We start from the raw sequence: 19,148 nt of genomic DNA, 5'->3' as shown, positions 1-19,148 counted from the left end.
TTTTTGAATCCTCCCTGGTAGAGCTTCAAATTCTGTGAGTAATTATTCTTTTGGTTGTATTTGTAGCCTCAATCTGTCTCATCAGCCTTTACAGGTGGTCCTCATTTAGCAGCTGCCTTGATTGGTTATGCTCGGTGATGAAATAGACTTTATAATCAACCCTTACATTAATGACCTTTGCAGGTTTGTAAAGCAAAGGAAAACCGAAGAAAGATCCTAAGCATAGTCACAGCACGTAACAACCACTTAACAACCAAATTGTTAATCCCCGTGACCTGACAAATGCGCGCCGACAAAACCGCAGTGATAAAACTGCGCCATCGACAGCACGCCCACAAAGGCGTGCCGACAGAAGCGCAATTAGGGTTAAGGTAAGGGCTAGGGTTAGGTTTAGGGTTCTTACGTTGTTTTCGTGTTGTTTGTTGATGGCGCGCTTCTGTCGGCGCTCTTCTCGGCGCACCTATGTGAGCGGGATTTCGACATCGCTTTTGTCGTGCGCGCATTTGTTGGTGAACTGTTAATCCCAGTTGTGGTAGTTAAATGACACAACCTGTACTACTCCTTTCTCTAGTTCTCCTAGTCCTCTCCTAGTCCTCAACCTCCTTTCTTCCTTTCCCCCTCCCTCACTCCTGGCTGCTGCATTTTATGACTAAACCATCTCTGTGAGGCAGCGGTGAAATTCATTTTTTTTTACTACCAGTTCTGTGGGTTTAGCTTGGTGGGTGTGGCAGGGGAAGGGTATTGAAAAATCTCCATTCTCACCCCACTCTGGGGCCAGCCAGAGGTGGTATTTGCCAATTCTCTGAACTACTCAAAATTTCCGCTACCGGTTCTCTAGAACCTGCTGAATTTCACCCCTGCTTTGAGGGGTTTTTGTTCTAATGAATTATACCCCCAGGGCAATCCTAAACCTGTTAAGCCTCAGGCATAAGTACCACTGATGGGACTGATTCTCGAATCAGACTGTTATACTTGCGACCTTGTCTGTTTTATAATTCTTTTGCCCACAAGAGATATAACCTGGGATTTAGTGCCAGTCATACGCAACTCCTTGCATTCTTGGGATCTCCATCCTCTCCTTCTTCCCCCAGTTGCTGTGTATTCCGTGAAGCATAATGGGCTACAGTGATGCATATAACAGATACAATCTTTGTACTGAATGAACAACTTTCTCTCCGTCTCTTTCTGCCTCTGCCCTCAATTTTAGCTATACAGATTTGCTTGTAGGTGCCCCACTCTTTATGGATCGTGGTTCAGATGGTAAGCTTCTGGAAGTGGGCCAGGTGTCTCTTTACCTTCAACAAGCCTCCGGAGGGTTTCAAACTACAGCCATGAAGTTAAATGGCTTTGAAGTCTTTGCAAGATTCAGCAGTTCAGTTGCCCCTCTGGGAGACCTTGATCAGGATGGCTTCAATGGTAAATGCATTCAGTCTTTATTGTTGTTGTTACTGTTGTGTTGATTAAACTTTTTTGCAGGAAAAAGTTTAATCAACACAAAAGGATTTTAAACTTTTTAGTTATAACTTGGGGTTGGGTTTTTTTTTTGTTATTTTAATGCTTTGTTAGGTTTAGCTCTAATCTAGCAAGCAAATGTTGTTTGAGTTAATGCGTCTTTTTAAAATATGAAGCTTTGAAAAAGTACTGCACAAATAAAGAAAAATACACACAGTTATTTTAACTGTGGAATGACCTGCACTTCTGTATCAAGGACGGTTCCACCACAAAACCGCGGTCGACTAAAGCGCGCTCGACAAAACCGCGTACCTGACGTCATCACAGTGCGATGAGAAAAGCACGCTGTGAGCGGTAAAGCTAAAATTAACACATAAACCTAAACCTAACCCCCCCAAACCTAACCCTAAACCTAACCCTTAACCTAACCCTAAACCTAACCCTTAACCTAACGCTAAACCTAACGCTAACCCTTAACCTAACCCTAAACCTAACCCTAACACTTAACGTAACCTTTAACCTAACCCTAAACTTAAACCTAACCCTTATCTTTACGTGAATCGGCTTGCTTTAAAAGCTCTTTTTAAAGCGCCCTTTTTTCTCCGCGGTCGTTGTTGTCGCACTGCTGATGACGTCAGCGACGCGCTTTAATCGGGCGCGCTTTAGTGGACCGCGGTTTTGTCGTGCCACGTCAAGGACTACCTTACATAAAATTATCTCTAATTAATAGGACTAAGGCTAAATTATTTACACTTTGAATTTGAAAATATACCTTTTAAACTAGGCAGTTCTCAATTTATAATGACAATTGGAATTAGAAATTCTGTTGCTAAGCAATATGGTTGTAAAGCATGACAACAGTGATAGCAATCCCTAGAGTCCCAGTTGCTGTAGGTAACCAAATCCCACTGTTGTTAGGCAAGGCACATTCCTGCTACCTTCCCATAAATAAAGTCATTGGGAAGCCGACTGGAAGTTTCAAGAGCTAGACTGATAGGAAGGTAAGTAAGTGGCTGCTACCAGCTGGGAGCGGGGGCAAGAGAATGTGCAGGTTGGGGAGATGCAAGGCGTGTATAAGAGGCACGAGTCAGGAAGAGTGTGATGGAGTGTTTGAGGGGTGCTTGAGGATGCAAGGGAAGCATGACAAGGGTCAGGGAGAGTGCACATGTAATTGGCATGGCATGAGCATAAGTGGGCTATGCAGATGGAGAGAAGACTTACTCCAGCAACTTGCAACTTTTCCTGCCAGCTTCCCCATTGATTTTCTAGAGAAGCCAGTAGGGAATCTGGCAAATGCAGTCATGTGATTATGGGGCAATGCAACTGATTATAAGTCCAAACAGGTTTGCCAAATGCCTAAATTTCAATTGTCAGATGGAGGAGATGCTAGGACAGCTGGAACTCAGAAGATCAGTTGTAACCACCATTTTTTTCAGGGTCATCGTAATTTCAAAATAATTTCACTAAACAAATGAGCATACCTTTACACTACTGGTTTGAAAATATAGGTCTACCTTTACACCACTAATTTGAAAATATATTTATCAGATTGAATTGGCTGTAATCCATGTTTAAGAGGAAGTCCACTATTGATTTAAATCAGTGGTAGTCAACCTGGTCCCTATCACCCACTAGTGGGCATTCCAGCTTTCATGGTGGGTGGTAGGGATTTGCTGTAACTCTGCTTTATACTTTATTACTTCCCTACTTTATAAATCACCATTACTGTGGAACCGTTGGGCGGTTAGAAAATTTTAGTTAGAAAAAATAGAAAACAAAGATACAAAAGTGGGCGGTAGGTATAAAAAGGTTGACTACCCCTGATTTAAATGGATTATGGCAGAACTCCTTGAAATGTACATTGGCTTAGTCCAGGGGACAGCAATCTGCGGCTCTGGAGCCACATGTGGCTCTTTCATCCCTCTGCTGCGGCTCCCTGTCACTAAAAATATGTGTCACAACTGCCAATGTGTGACACCCATCAGCACACAATTTATTGAGCTTTTCGACCCCCAGTAGGCCAACCATGGATAAATACAAGGAAAGAAAAGCTTCAGAAGAAAACAGAACCTTTAATTCAAATACGTATGCTGGTTTTGGGGGCACTCGGGAAATAGTCAGGCACGGGAAGTGTTTTGTGGCTCCCAGTGTTTTCTTTTCTGTGGGAAACGGGTCCAAATGGCTCTTGGGGAGTTTAAGGTTGCCGACCCCTGGCTTAGTCCAACTTAATCCGCAGCCCTATATTCCATAACCCTGTGCTTGTTCATATTGAGAGATGCTAAAGATTTTTCACTTTGCTTGCAGACATAGCAATTGCAGCACCTTATGGTGGAGAAAACAAGAAAGGACTGGTTTATATATACAATGGGAGAGCCACAGGATTGAATGGAATGCCATCGCAGGTCCTTGAAGGACAATGGGCCTCTGAAGCAATGCCACCAAGTTTTGGATATGCCCTGAAAGGAGCTATTGATGTGGACAAAAATGGCTACCCAGGTGATGTGTCGATAGTGATAATGGCTTATGTTCAGTGGATTGCAAATAGCATTTATGTGGTGTATCTTTATCTCCTTTCTATTCCCAACTCACCCTCTTGTACCCATCCACCTCCAATCTTCTCTAGAATGTTCTCTGCTGTGTAGAACAGAGTTGAGGAATATGCAGGCTCTATTTTGCATTCCATTGTAGCTAGTGGACACAACTGAATATAATGCAAGGCAAGATTCTATAGATTAAAAGTAGCATTTAACTCAGGAAAAGCCCTAGTTTAATTTATTAAGTTTTAAAATATTAATAATGGTGATACAGACAAATATCCAATCTAAAAATCTGCATATGCTTTTTCTACTTTCAGACTTGATTGTAGGAGCTTTTGGTGTTGACCGAGTTGCTTTATACAGGTATGTTTTCAGAAGAATATTAGTAGAGAAATCCAGTTCATGTCAGCAGCTAGAAAAGAAAAGAAAAATAGCTCTTATTAAATGGGAGGCACGCTTGGAACCAGGTTTTAGTCACAACCACTTGTCTCTGGAAAACTCACAAATAGATTGTGAGAGTATTAATACCTTCTGACATGAAATTATTTAGCAATCTTTGTTGAGAAACTTGCTGTCTCTGGTTTAGAAGCCATTGTGATTTGAAAATTTATCTGTCATGAGTTTGATTCTTTCTCTTTAAAGCCATCCAAATTGCTAGCTATTCCTGTATCTTATTGGAATGAATTCACCAATTCTGACTATGTGCTGGGAGGAGAATATTAAAAATACTAGTTTCCCTGGAATCTCTCCCCTTTCAGCTTCATTAGCTGATTTTAAGTTCCTATACTATGAAAAGTCTCTTCATTCTCTTTGTCTGTTCCATGCATAATTTCCTACAGCTTTGTGGAGACCTAAACAAAAAAGCCCCCAATTCTCATAGCAATGTTGTCCAAGTCCGTTGATTAGGTTGGTGGCTATTTCTGCTTAAAATTGTTGTTCAAAATATTTTCCCTCTTGCTACTTTCTTCTTCAACTCCTTTGCATGTACAACTTCACCTTTCATTATCTAGTGATTCATGCAGGTTCCCCTGACAACTTTTTCTTGGTTCCTTTTCAAAGGGCCCGGCCAGTCATTACTGTGAATGCTGGATTAGAAGTTACACCAACAATTTTAAATCCAGAGAACAAAATCTGTGAAGACAATGGTCAAAAGGTTTCTTGGTAAGTTCAATAGATTTCCCCATTAAGTGTTTGCAATTAACACTATAAGTCAAATTAAGAAACCAGGAACATCTGTAGCTGATGAAAGTGAATAATGCAAGTGTTGGGCGAGTGTCTTTCCGTTCACCATGCTTCCTAATCTTACCATAGGATTTAAATGTGTTATTTTAATTACAGAAGGTTGCTTTATATCTGATTGTGAGTTTCCTTTCTTCGAAAGCAGCAAATCCTTCTTCATGTTTATAACACTTTAAAAGGTTACTCCAAATGGGAAAGGAATTAGAGTCATTGTATATAGGATGTAAAGCCCCATTTGAATCCTGATGAATTCCATGAATTTGAATTCTAAGCTTTTTCTTGAATGATTAAAACAAAACCGAGGGCTAATTCAACCCAGAAAAGTAGCACTGTTGAATGGTGTAAATTTGCCTATGCCTTTATCTAATCATTCCCAACCATTTTGATTAGACTTACAACTATGTGAAAAGTTTCTTGAACTTTCTCTTTCTGCCTCAATAAATAATAGTTTAACAAATATACAACACATCTTAGACTCCTCAAAGTTGATTGAAATTAAGCATCTAAAATTGCTCTGTATATGCAGAACAGATCAGTTAATCTAGTAATAACATATATTTAATAATTGCAAATTGAAGAAGTGGTAAAGAATTATATTTAAATTTAAATTTAATGACCCTTAGGATCAAGAGTCTTGCACTGGAGTTGGATCCTAGTCCCAATTCTGAAACTCTGATCAGAGAGCACATGAGAATGCATACCCTTTCAATATTCATAGACTTACATCTTTCACCTGGCCTGTCTATTCCCCCAAAAATATTGTTTTTAATTATTCTTTAATTTTCTCAATAGTTTTAGAGTAAAGTTCTGCTTAAAAGCTGATGGCAAAGGGAATCTCCCCCCGGAACTCAGTAAGTTCGATAGATTTGTTTTACTGCACATGTAGAATAATAGTTTAACATGCTGTATTTGTGTGTTCATACAATAAACTGACAAGTCTTTAAACTTTGGGATTATACTGGTCCAAGCTCCACCAGTATAAGACATAAATAAAGCCACTCGGTACTAGCTAGAATGTGGATTTGTGCTGATTGCTGACCAGAAACAGATTCACTTTTAGAAGCAGTTTGAGCCGTGTAGCAGGCAACATCCATTTGGTCTCTGATATTGAAAGCTCAGGATTAATTATTTACCAGACCATGAAAATAGGGATTGAGGGCACACAAAATAGCTTGGTGCTCTGGTCATCCACAGTTGCTGCAAATATCTGCCAAGAATGATTACATTTGCATATACGTTGTGAATGCTCCAACATTGAAAATGTTTAAGAAAAGATTGGACAACCATTTGTGAAATGGCATAGGGTTTCCTGCCTGAGTAGCGGGTTGGACTAGAAGACTTCCAAGGTCCCTTCTAACTATGTCATTCTGTTACAGCATGTGTTTGTTTGCTTATTCCGCTCATTCTTAGCCTTTTCAACCAAGAAAGCTTGGGGGCTTTCTATGGGAGGGGTTGGGCACATGGGTAAGATCACAAACATGAAGGCAAGCAAGTACTGCCCCACTTCTCCCTAAGTCAAATTTTTCGAGCCCAGCTAGGACACGTCACTAGGGCAGAATAGGTGAGGAAGGATCTGGAGGGTCAGGCAAGGTGAGCCCAGCATCAACAGCTGCCAACTTAAATAGCCTATTTGAGGCTGCCGTAATGTTGCGTAACTTCTATACCTGCCACCCCTTATCTTTAGCTGGAACTGCTAAGGATGGTGGAAATTGTGATTCAGCATTTTCACGCACGGCTAAAATAAGTAGCCTTTGTATAAATGAATGAAAAGTCCATTGCAGCCTTTAGGCTAATGAACCAGTCCAACATGGAGTCCTAATAATAATTTGAGACCTCCGCACTAGAGGTTACACCTCCTATTTCACTTTGAGAACAAGGCATCAAAGTAGGCATCTAAAAAAAGTCCTCTGAGATATCTCGTATAAAGGACAAGAGCAATTGCCAACATATTTTGCTTTCTGCAACCCCCGTTAACTCATGTTATGAATGGTGTTGGATCTCCCTTGAAAGCTTCTCAGAGGCAGCCTTTCCAACTACTGAGAAAAACACCTTACCAATGGTTGCTGCAGAGAACACACAGATCTAAAGGCTGTATTACTAAAATATTTTTTTGTGTTTGATGATAGCTTTCCACGTGGAGCTCCTGTTGGACAAACTTAAACAAAAAGGTGCCATAAGGCGAGCTCTGTTTCTCCACAACAGACAATCGGGCCACTCAAAGAACATGACAGTCTCCAAAGGAGGTCGAAAGAGTTGTGAAGAACTTGATGCTTTTTTAAGGGTAAAAATATACACAACTGCCCTGACTCGCTGTTTCCTTTGTGTGGTATGGTTTATCTTAGCAGCTCCCAGTGTCAACAGCCAACTTGATGATATCTACATTATCCAGTTTTACCATAGATATTTTCTCCATATATTTTTGAATGGAATGGCTTTGTCCATGCAAAATGTCCAGCTGTAAATAAAATGGAACATAAACCATGCAGATGGTCACTTTTCTTGATCCAGTGTTTGGAGTCAAGCATTTTCTTTGGACTTGCCTTGATTCTGTACAAAGATGGAGAAAACTAAATCTAAAGAAGCAAGAAACATTTTACCCATTGATCTCACTGCTGCTTTGACTCTTTAAATCTCTCTGGAACTTGCCAGACTTTTATAGCTGGTGGTTTTTCTCTTTACCACTAGGCTAATGCAGTTCTTACAAATATTTGCAAATATTTGTGTTAGACCCTTGTAGAGAGCAATAGAAATGACTGTGGAGAAACTAGACAGAAACAACATCTGCATTCAAAAACATGCTTTCAGCACAGGAAACAAAAAGTGTGACGAGGAAATACAGATCCTCTCTAATTCACCAGAGTGTAAGAGGGAGATAGGGAGGAGGAGGAAGAAGAAAAATTTAGTCAGGTTTCAGGATTCTAATACTAGATTTTATATCCATAAAGTAGAGTTCAGTCAGACTTGTGACATCTGTTTCCTGACAGGGTCTCCCTCAAAGGGCAGACAACATTTTATAGAAGTCATATTTGCCAAATTCTGCAATTCTGATTTTTGTTTTATTTTAAGACATAAGCCCATTTTCTCCCTTCTAGGATGAAACTGAATTTCGAGATAAGCTTACTCCAATTACTATCTTCATGGAATATCAACTGGATTACAAAACTGCTTTGGATTCTACTGGTTTACAGCCCATCCTCAACCAGTTCACTCCTGCAAATATCAGCAGACAGGTATAAAGCTGGGAAGTGTAATACACATTCTTTGCAACCAGCAGTTTTCTTTAATGTTAATGATATTGTTAAGAAATTATATTAGAGAAAGAAAGGATATTAACTTTTCCCCTCTTTAGATTAGTTTTTCTGACCAATTGTACAGTTTTCTCTTTTAAAATAAATAGTAGTTCTTTGATGTCATTTTTCTGAGTTGAAACCAACTCAGTTGAACCAAGCATTCAAGCACCAAGTATTTTGCTATTCCTCCCTATTAAAAAAAATTATTCCCACAAGAAAAGTTTTCATATTACTACTTGGCTTAGTGCCAAAGTAAACTGAAGAGGTGTTACATCAGTCTTCAGTAATCTGATAAAACAAGAATAAAGAGTCAGATATTTGGGATTTAATTTTATTTTTTCTCAAATCTAGGCTCATATTCTTTTGGATTGTGGGGAAGATAATATCTGCCGTCCAGATTTAAAAGTAACTGTTGACAGGTAAATTCTGGTTGATTTTTTTATTCTAAAGGTATATAAATATAATTAAAGGTAAAGCTTCCCTTCACACATACTGTATGTGCTAGTCGTTCCCGATTCTAGGGAGCGGTGCTCATCTCCGTTTCAAAGCCGAAGAGCCAGCGCTGTCCGAAGACATCTCCGTGATCATGTGGCCGGCATGACTAAACACTGAAGGCGTAGGTTTAACAAAGGAGTAAATAAGCACAAATGTAAAGATGAGGGCATAAAAACAGAAATTGGCAAGGAGGGCCTAGTGGTTCTCAGGGTAGAAAGAGCTATTAGGTTTATATGTCTCAGCAGTTGAATGTCAAGCAACCAGCCAAGTATCTATTAATTTGGAAGCATGGAAGGAAGAAACCCAGAGAACAGATTCTAAGGTCTCTGACTTCTCCACACTTGGGTAGTGGGCAATCAGTTGCATTTAGAGGCTTCATTCTGCAATATTTATTCTGATTAAGCTACATCATGACTGGGAAACCTGCCAGGCTATCTGACTATTGAATTAATGGTGAAATATTTGGAGCTCTGTGATTTTTATGCTCATCTTGATTTGCTAACATTCACTCAATTCAACATATTCCCTTACTTTTTAAAGTAAGAAATGAAAGACTCTTTAGCTCATGCGCACATCTCTTTCACTTTTGTTGAAAGATAGGAAGCACTTATTTAAATCTGATTGTTTTGTTTACACTGAGAAACTCTGCTGACTGCCTTGCTCAGTGCCTTGTTAACAAACAAGACAGTATATCCTTTTCAGAACAATCCATGATGTTAAATCAAAGATTGCTTGTTAACAATAATTTTGTGCTTTAGCTATCCTGGAAACTGTGAGCAGAGACTTTATGGAAGAAATTATATGAAAAGAAATTAAATGAATTTAAATGTATTTGTATATTAGGTTTTTTAAAGAGAGTGTTCAGTCCTCCAAATGTGCAACTGTTGTAATGTTTTTAAAGGACACCTATTGAGATACAAAAAGCGAAATCATTTTTAGTTCGAAATTGAATTCCAGATGAGCAACAAAATTTTAAAGAAAAATCATTTTGCCAAAGGAGGGGAAATGAGTAACAGAAACAAATTCTTTTGGAACCTTCTCTCCTCCCCACCCCGCAATGTGGCCTGTCATGTAGCTTTTATTGTGCATATATAAAATATAAGTTTGTCATTACAAACAGAAATCTACAGGAAGAAGATACAAAGAAGAAGCAACATTTGGGATAGGATAAGCACTTATAGAGTTTATCTTCCTCCGGTCATTTCTCTAATTTACATTCATTTATCCCAGATTGCCTTAGCTTATAAAAGTAGTGAAAGGGGCAAAATGTGATAGGACTCAAACATGTGTGATATAAAAGTACTTCCCATAACTCCATTAATTGCTCCTAAGCATAAAGATAAAGCCCAGGATGGCATTGTTTGTATGGGCAATGCTTTGTAGAACAGCCATGGAGACCTTGGACAAGATATTCAGATGCTGTGAAGGTTCTGCATCTAAAAAGATTAAAACCGTGCAGGCAATTGTATTCCTTATGAGACTGGACAGAAGTGAAGAACTTGGACTTGAAGAAGTCAAACCAAAAAAACATTGACATCTTTGAACTTTGGTGGTTGAGAAGATTGGGAATACTGTGGACAGCCAAGAAAACAAACAAATGGATCGTTGAACAAATCAATCCATAGTTCTCACTCAAAGCACACATGACCATGTTCAAATTATCCTACTTCAGATACATTATGCAAAGACACAATGTGTCCCTCTAAAAGCTGGGAAAGGTGGAAAGCAAGAGAAGAGGACAACCCGAAGAAGATGGATGGACTTAAGTACCATGGTGATGGATGCACCACTGAAGGTCTCAAAAGATCAGATCTATGGAGGTAGAAACAGCGGTTTCTCAACCTGACATTGGACTACAGGTCTTACTTATTTGGAAAAATATTTTGATCAAGAGGAATCACTTTTATTTTGTCTTGGTCTTTTGCAGTGACCAGAAGCAAATCTACATTGGGGACGACAATCCATTAACCCTGATTGTCAACACCCAGAACTTAGGTGAGGGAGCCTATGAAGCTGAACTCTTTGTAACCATCCCACCACAAGCAGACTTCATTGGTATAGTTCGCAACAATGAGGTAAGTCTTGTGGGTCTACGCGAATGATCTTGTTATTGCTACTTATTGGAGTAGCAGCTCAAAGCTTCAGTTTATGCTTTCAGTGCAGAAAGTCTTGGTATCAGTTTCCGATCCAGCTATTCTTTTGTATCTTGTGAGAGCTGATAACAGATCAGTCAAATACAAACTCATTTTCGCAGCAATTGTTCTCAGCCCCAAGGAGCTTACAATCAACAAGTAGAACAAACCAGGGAAGGGATTGTCTCTCCTTGTTTTGAGTGGGTGGGAGGCAAGGGACTCAGCCCAAGAGCTGGGCCTCCTTAGAGGCAAAAGGGTAGGTTTATGTCTACTCCAGAACCTAGAAACAGGCATCCCTCAGCAGCAACCTCCCACATACTCACTCAAATACAAATGTAAACCAGGTTTCCTTTCCCAAAGAGAGGATCATGCAGTCCATCATATTGTTGGGGCAGAAGAAAGATACAACATTTTTTATACTTATTTCCCTAAACATTGGTCTCACATTTGCTACACCACAGTTGCTGGAATTGTTCTGTAATGGCTTCTTAACAAAAATGTATTTATTTTAGCTTTTCTGTTGCTTTTCTGCCTTTGAAAAGCTGTTACAAGGTTTTGTTTAGTTTTGTTTAGTTTTACATTGGCAACCAAGGAAAATGTAACATATTGGAATGTCTGTGAGTTTTTTATATTAGAGGTATGGTTGGCCACAAACAGAATATAATGCAGCAAAACCTAAATATATTGTGGGATGTTTAGGGGACGAGGAATCTGTTACTTCTGAATGTCTGTTATATCCAAATTTATGACATGGCATATATTTACAAAATCATATGCCTAATTATGTAATTATAATTAAAAGTTGTTTGAAAAAATGTAAGCATTAGTGAATAATTTAGACTATGTACTTAATTCACTCTTTCAGGAGAAAATGCAGGTGCATATTTTTTTTCCTGTTGCATCCGATGACCAGTAAATTAAGCCAATTCATTTATTGTTTTATGTATCATGATTATTTTATGATGTATATCAGCACTTTATCTGGCATACCAAATGAACTATTGTACCTTGGCTATTTAATTTTGGGGAAAAAAAATATTTGCATTCATTGCAGGCTTTCGCAAGACTTTCATGTGCATTTAAGACTGAGAATCAAACTCGGCTGGTTGTCTGTGATCTTGGAAATCCTATGAAAGCAGGAACAAAGGTAAAAATGAATTCAACTCTTCGTTTGGTCTCTTTGGATAAAAGAAGGGGAACCCATCTATAGAATGGGGCTTGGTAGAATGTGATGGAGCAGAGCTGTCAAACTCCCGGCCCATGGGCTGGATGCGTCACACTCTGGCCACGCCCGGTTTAACGAAGCGGGGGGAAGGTCCTGATACATCACGTGATGCCATTGGGATGATGTAAGTTTGACACCCCTGGGATAGAGAGACGACGTCACACTTTGATTCAGAACTAGTATCTGTCAGCACCTCTCCATTAGCTAATTAGGAAAGAAGACCACGAGACTCCATGTGTAGAAATCAAGTGTACTTTTACTAATTATAAATGATTAAAGGCATAGCGAAGCGAAGTCTGATTATTTAGGCGCGAAAGCGATTGATATATAGAATAGCCCATTCTCTACCCCTTGGCATCACAGTTACAGTCCAATCATAATTCTCTCAAGTGTCAGGTGTGAGATAACTTCAAAAGGCATCACGAAGATGGAATGTCGGTGCCGTTAGTCCTGGCGGGAATCTCCTACGCACGCGTAGTCCGACAGGCAGCTGAACTCCAGAACCTTCCTCCAGCACAATGAGTAACCCCTCCCAAATACCATGCCCTCCCTCCCCGTTTCATGGCAGCCAAAGCAACAGCAAAGCAGAGGCCGACAGTATCCAAGCTTCAGTCTCTTTTTGGATGTTGCCTATTAAAACCTGTATATTTTCTCTTGTGTTAAAGCTCTCAGCTGGTCTTCATTTTAGTGTTCATCAACAATCTGAGATGGATACTTCTGTCAAGTTTGATCTACAGATCCGTAGGTAAGGAACACTTACCAGATGTGTTTTGTTATTATTAAATACGATTATCTATTACTAATTATTCTTTTTAACATTTTAAAATATGGATAGCCCTGTGGTAAGAGATTAAAATATAGGAGCATAGTATTTTAGTCTTAAATATAACTTAAATTTCATCTCATTAAGTTTCATTTCTAGCCTTTTGGGTCATTAGTCTCAGAGTTGGAATTATTCAGGTTGTCCTTTTATTTTATTTTATTGTTTTGGTGGTCTCTGTATTTAAAGACTTGGTTGTTGACTTTGTTCTAAAAAAATTTTTAAGGTGGCCTGTGGAGTAGAATAGTAGTTGTTAACTACAGCATTCGTGATAGGAATTTTAGTGCATGTTTTTAATTTAGGGTTGATAGCCCATTACCGGCAGGGAGGGTGGGGGAAATGAAATGTGGAATGTTTGTGGGGATGGAAAGTAGAAGAGAGAAAATGAAAATGAGATAATGCTTGAAAATATGGATCATTCATAATGAAGGAGACTGTAATAAAGGTTAGGAAAGAGTGAAGTCAACATTAACTCCTAATAATTACTTTTGTTCAGCTCATGAGCCATTTATGACTAGCTAGACAAGAGTACCCTGGCAATGATTGCTCACACCTAAATCAACAATGATTGGACTACCGCAGTATACTCATTGTGGGCAGGTCAGAGGCTGTTAGAATACAGTAGCTAGGCCTGTGATTGCGAACCTATTGCACAGGTGGCACATGGAGCCATATTTGCCAGCTCAGCAGCCCTTAGCTCCGGTGTGCATGTATGTGCCAGCCAGCTATTTTCGGTCTTCTGAAGAGCCAGGGCAGGATGTTTTTGCCCTCCCCAAGCTTCAGGAAAGCCTCTGGAGCCTACAGAGGCTTTCCTGAAGCCTGGGGAGGACACAAAATGGCCCAACGTTCATTCCTGAACTTCCGGTTAAGCCACTGAGCCGTTTTTCGCCCTCCAAAGGCTTTCCTAAAGCCTGGGGAGGGCGAAAAACGGCTCAATGGCTGAAGCTGTTGGGCCTGTTTTTGGCCCTCTCTAGGCTTCAGGAAAGCCTCCGGAGCCTGGGGAGAGTGAAAATTCCCCCATATGCGCACGCGCATGGGTGTCACGTGCACATGTGTGGTGGGAGGATGTTGCTCGTGCATGCACAGGGGGGATGGGCACGCACACATGATAGCGCACGTACACACAGTTTTGGCACACCTTTAGAAAAAGGTTAGCTATCACTGAACTAGGCTATTGTTGGGACAAGTCTGTCATGGTGAAGTAACACCTACATTATGATTGCAATAACTTCCAAACCAAATTCAAAGTACAAGTATACTGGCGATTCATTTAGTCCATTCCTTCCTTACACTTCACAAGGTAACTAGAATGTGCTTTTCCGCTTTGTTGTATGCTGCATAGACAACATACAGTTGTTTAGAGACTCTAACTTTTATATAGTTCTACATCAAACTAAGAAGATTTATAGATATGGTACCATAAATATACATTTAGAAACATCTAATTTTGGCAACATAGGTTTGGCCTGCATGGGTAATAATAACATTATTTTTAACCATAAAGGTTTAATTTTCAACACACATGCTTGCCTATGCTTTAAAAGTAATATATTGATTTTGCATGCAAGTAAGAGGAACAGGAAGAGGAAGAAATGAGTTTAGATAATAAATCACATTCTTATTTTAGATTTCTTCAAGACCTGTCTAAACATGTGAACGTTTATACAAAAGACTCCAATAACTGACCTTACAAATGCAACTATGAAGACAAGAGCAATTTTGTCATCTTTAGTGGGCGTCTAGGAACCTGGATTATTCAAACTATCTTCTCTGAGGAGAATATTCAATTTATGAACGTCCTTTCTGATGTTCTGCAGAGCAGCAGGGGGGAAGACTTATGCACATTTTAAAAGATTGGGGGGGGGGGGGGGAAAGAAAGGGAAAGGAAAATCATAACTCCTGAATAGTATTCAGTGCTACATATCTGGTATAGCCAAAGTTCTGAATCTGATGGCCTACCATAGTTTGGATATCACCATGTAACTGCATTATTTTACAGCTCCAATTTGTTTAACAACCTAAGCCCAGTGAGCTCATATCAGGTGGACCTGGCCATTTCAGCTGCTGTAGAAATCAGAGGGTGAGTCCTGATCCCTTCACAACCTCTGTCTTGATTTGAGGGTTCTGCTCCATGCACCATGTCCATTCATCCCTGTTTGTTCCTCACCTAATTTAGGGTCTCTTCTCCTGATCATATTTTCCTCCCAATTCCCAACTGGCAACCAAAAGAAAATCCAGAAACAGAGGATGACATAGGGCCTTTAGTTCAACACATCTATGAGGTATGTTGATGCTCAGAATGGTAAATAATAATCATAGATCTGAAGATAGAGAAAGGTTTTTTTCACACTTTTATCTCTTCTTGTACCAGTAAGCTGTGGGTAGTCTACTGATTTCCGAAGGAAAAGCCAAGCACCTTCTTCAGGCACTCCTTTACTACTGCGGTCTTTAACTTTTTTCCCTCTGGAAGTACTGGATTTGAACCCCAGCATGCCCCAACTGGCATGCACAATTTGATACATATGTGGAATATTGCAGCCTTCTGTAACTGTGTTTATCATTATCAAGATAGTCTTTCTGACCTTCTCTATCCCAGGCCTATTTTGGTCCTATTAAGCTAAATGCAAACCATACATTGCCATATTCTATGGGTTGATCTGCATGATCAACCATGTATACGTGGCACTTATAATTTCTTCGTGGGAAGGAATGTGTCATGTCATCTTCTATCCACACACAGTCTACTAGGGTGCAACCTTTATTTATTGTTTTATACTACAAATTGATTATTTATTTGTCAGATTACTAAAGCCAGCCAACTCCATAGCAACACCATGACTGGGGCTAATTAATTTGCACTGGCAAAAATAGTGCAATCCAGTTCTCCTTCTGTATTTCATTTCATAAAAGGGAAATAATTTTTTGTCTGTTTGGTTTCTCTGCTTTGTATCAAGAACACAATTGCACAATTATTTTGTCCCAAGCATCAAACTGTCAGCAAACTTTCTGAAAACACCTCTCTCTCTGATTGATTGTTTTTCCCTTCATTTCCCACTGGACCATCAAGCTATTTTTTGTCACCATTTCTCTCTGTTACTGCTGCCCCATTCAGCCACTTGGTCATGATGTGATTAAATTGTTAGAAAAAGAGCCAAAAACAGAGGAAAAGAGATGGGCAGAATATGAAATTCTGGAGTATTTTTTTAACAAGTTCATTGGTGAAATATTAAAAGGCAAGGCTTTTTTTAAAAAGTTCACTGATAAGAAAGTGAAACATACCTTTTAAATGTTTTTAACTAAATGAAATCCACAAGAGTTCTCCCACAAATTGTACGAATTATGAAATATTGGTATCTTTTTTGCCAGTCCACTGATAGATGCATCAAATTGTCAAGTACACGAGGGAATCAACAGAGATGGGCTCATGAAAAAGGTTAATCAATCGAAACCACATGTTCTGAAAGATTATGTTTGGTGCCTGCTTTCATGGTATGGGTAGGAGGGATGAAAAGCAAGGGAATCTGCCAATCAGAACCATGCTGATTTTGCCTGGCAATCACCCTGGTATACGAGGAGGAAGGGGTTGAAATCCTGAAATGGTTTCTTAAGATAGTTCCATTTATAACCAGTTTATGCACTTCTAAGCAGCATAGAAAAGTCTTGAGATTTGCTTATTGTTGACCGGCTTTAAGTAGTAAAATGAAATATTTCATGGAGTTATATGCAGAGACTGGTTGCTTTTTACTAACTGGGTCATAATCTGTGCAAGTCTGCTTTGGAAGCTGACTGGTTCATTGAAAGTAGTTCCTATTAAACTGATTCGTTTTCTACTTCTTTATTAGCTCAGAAACAATGGTCCAAGTACCTTCAGCAAGCTGATGCTCAACCTTCAGTGGCCATATAAATACAACAATAATACCCTTTTATATATCATCAAATATGAAATTGAAGGACCCATGAACTGTACATCTGATATGGAGATTAACCCACTAAAAATTAAGGTAAAAGGAAAGCCTGTTTAGATTATCTAAATACCAAGCTGTTTATCTGTCTATGTATTAAACTATAAGGATTACTGTCAATAATTGTACCGATAAAGCATGTTTGGCATCAACAGAGGGGAAAAAAACCACAATTTTAATGAGATAGTAGCGCGACCTGTACTGTGTGTGTGTGTGTGTGTGTATGTATGTATGTATGTATGTGTGTGTGTGTGTGTGTGTATAATATAATATTTATTATATTATATATATTATATTATATTATATTATATTATATTATATTATATTATATTATATTATATTATATTATATTATATTATATTATATTATATTATATTATATTATATTATATTATATTATATTATATTATTTCCCTCTGTTGGGGTGTAACCTTCAGTTTTCCTTATGTCACTATCAACTTCCGAAACATATTTTGTCTGCTTTTTATTTCCTTTTGTTGAGACACATCCCCACTTTTCAATTTTCTCTCTACCACTGCCAAACCAATGGAGTTTTTTGTCTGCTTTTTATTTCCCACCGTTTCTAAGTTTATAAATAAAGGTTTATAAACATTGCTGTGATGTATAAAAATGGCTAGAAGAAGCAGCTCCAATCCATGATTTAAAAGATTGTGGCAGCCCTTTGTTTCCATAAGGAAATCTGCAATCAGTTAGTTTCCATGTTGTAGGGTTAATGCATGAAATATTATGCCACTTTATAGGTGTTCCCCAACTTTCTTTATGTTCTTTATCATTTAGCCATACCAATTAGACTTATATACCGCTTTACAGTGCTTTACAGCCCTATGCAGTTTACAGAGTCAGCAGTATTGCCCTCAAAAATCTGGGTCTTCATTTTACCCACCTTGGAAGGATGGAAGGCTGAGTCAATCTTGAGCCTGGTGAGATTTGAACTGCCAAATTGCAGGGAGTCAGCAGACGGAGCCTGCAGTACTGCACTCTAATCACTGCACCACCATATGCATTGATTTTATTCATCCCAGTGTTTCTTCTGGCTTCCTCATTGACATTGAGTCTTTGACGTTGTACGTGGGTAGGAGAACAAGGCACACAGCATGTTCTAGTGAATCACACATAGTTACATCCACGAATAAATGTGGATTAACAGCATTGGGAGTTTGTTCAGGAAATGTGCTAGTAATCAATCTTGATTATATAGGTATCAACTTCTCAGCAAGATGAAAGGAACGAAACGCTTAGTGGGGAAGATACCCGCAATCATCAAATCCACCGGAGAGATCTAGGTGTTCCAGAGGAAGATGTACAAACTTTGGTAAAGTCTTTGTGCTAACTGCTTTGTAAACAGTCCCTTGTCAATATTTTAGGAGAAGGACCAGATGTTTACGAGTATTCTGTGAAGCAAATGCTGGAATCAATTTATTGCACTAGTTAGTCAAAGTACAAGGGCTACTTGTTGAGCAAGTTGATAGTACAGTTGTTTCTTCTTTAGTTGTCTCTCTTTTTCTCTGAGCCCTCGACTTTGCTGATTGAACAACTTATTTTCTTTGTCAAGAGCAATAGCGGATTTTATCTGCCTCCTTGCTCACCTGTCTGGCTGCCTGTCTCTCTGACTGGTCTTGTCTGTGTCGCCATCTCTATCTATCATCTTTATAGAACGTTTAAACTATTTCAATATTTTAAGACTCTAACTGGAAATGAAATTGTCTGGCTGCTTTTCAATGAATAATTCAAAATGTCAATATTGATGAAAGATGAATAAAATGTGATTTGTTCAAAACAGTTCACATCTTCAGCAGACTTTTCTCTTTAGTTTAGCTATGTCTCAGGTATGAATAGAGTAGAACAGAGTGTCTCTGAATAATTAAATTAAATCCAATGACTTAAGAATCTAGTAAATTTTAGCTGGTAGAAATATAAATTAGAATCTGGGCCAAATAACAGCCAAATACACCAGGATATACTTGAAAGTAATACAT

The 19,148-nt window shown here is 38.9% G+C and overlaps 1 protein-coding gene across 1 annotated transcript in view; it reads left to right on the top strand.

Annotated features, from left to right (window-relative positions):
* Window positions 1-19,148, top strand: part of ITGAV (integrin subunit alpha V) — a 76,159-nt gene that overhangs the window by 50,877 nt on the left and 6,134 nt on the right. The window contains exons 12-26 of the mRNA XM_087708090.1: window positions 1,208-1,416; window positions 3,757-3,948; window positions 4,307-4,352; window positions 5,049-5,150; window positions 6,021-6,079; window positions 7,355-7,509; window positions 8,321-8,458; window positions 8,870-8,937; window positions 10,941-11,088; window positions 12,200-12,292; window positions 13,036-13,115; window positions 15,190-15,270; window positions 15,367-15,472; window positions 17,033-17,191; window positions 18,371-18,484. Coding sequence (XP_087564216.1) covers window positions 1,208-1,416; window positions 3,757-3,948; window positions 4,307-4,352; window positions 5,049-5,150; window positions 6,021-6,079; window positions 7,355-7,509; window positions 8,321-8,458; window positions 8,870-8,937; window positions 10,941-11,088; window positions 12,200-12,292; window positions 13,036-13,115; window positions 15,190-15,270; window positions 15,367-15,472; window positions 17,033-17,191; window positions 18,371-18,484 — 1,750 coding nt within the window. The remainder of the gene's footprint in view (window positions 1-1,207; window positions 1,417-3,756; window positions 3,949-4,306; window positions 4,353-5,048; window positions 5,151-6,020; window positions 6,080-7,354; window positions 7,510-8,320; window positions 8,459-8,869; window positions 8,938-10,940; window positions 11,089-12,199; window positions 12,293-13,035; window positions 13,116-15,189; window positions 15,271-15,366; window positions 15,473-17,032; window positions 17,192-18,370; window positions 18,485-19,148) is intronic.

The sequence above is a fragment of the Thamnophis sirtalis genome, unplaced genomic scaffold, assembly GCF_051295495.1.
Source record: "Thamnophis sirtalis isolate CommonGarterSnake01/CBP01778 unplaced genomic scaffold, rThaSir2_p1.2 scaffold_1, whole genome shotgun sequence".
NCBI classification, from domain to species: Eukaryota; Metazoa; Chordata; class Lepidosauria; order Squamata; family Natricidae; genus Thamnophis; species Thamnophis sirtalis.
This window is presented reverse-complemented; position numbering and strand designations above follow the sequence as displayed.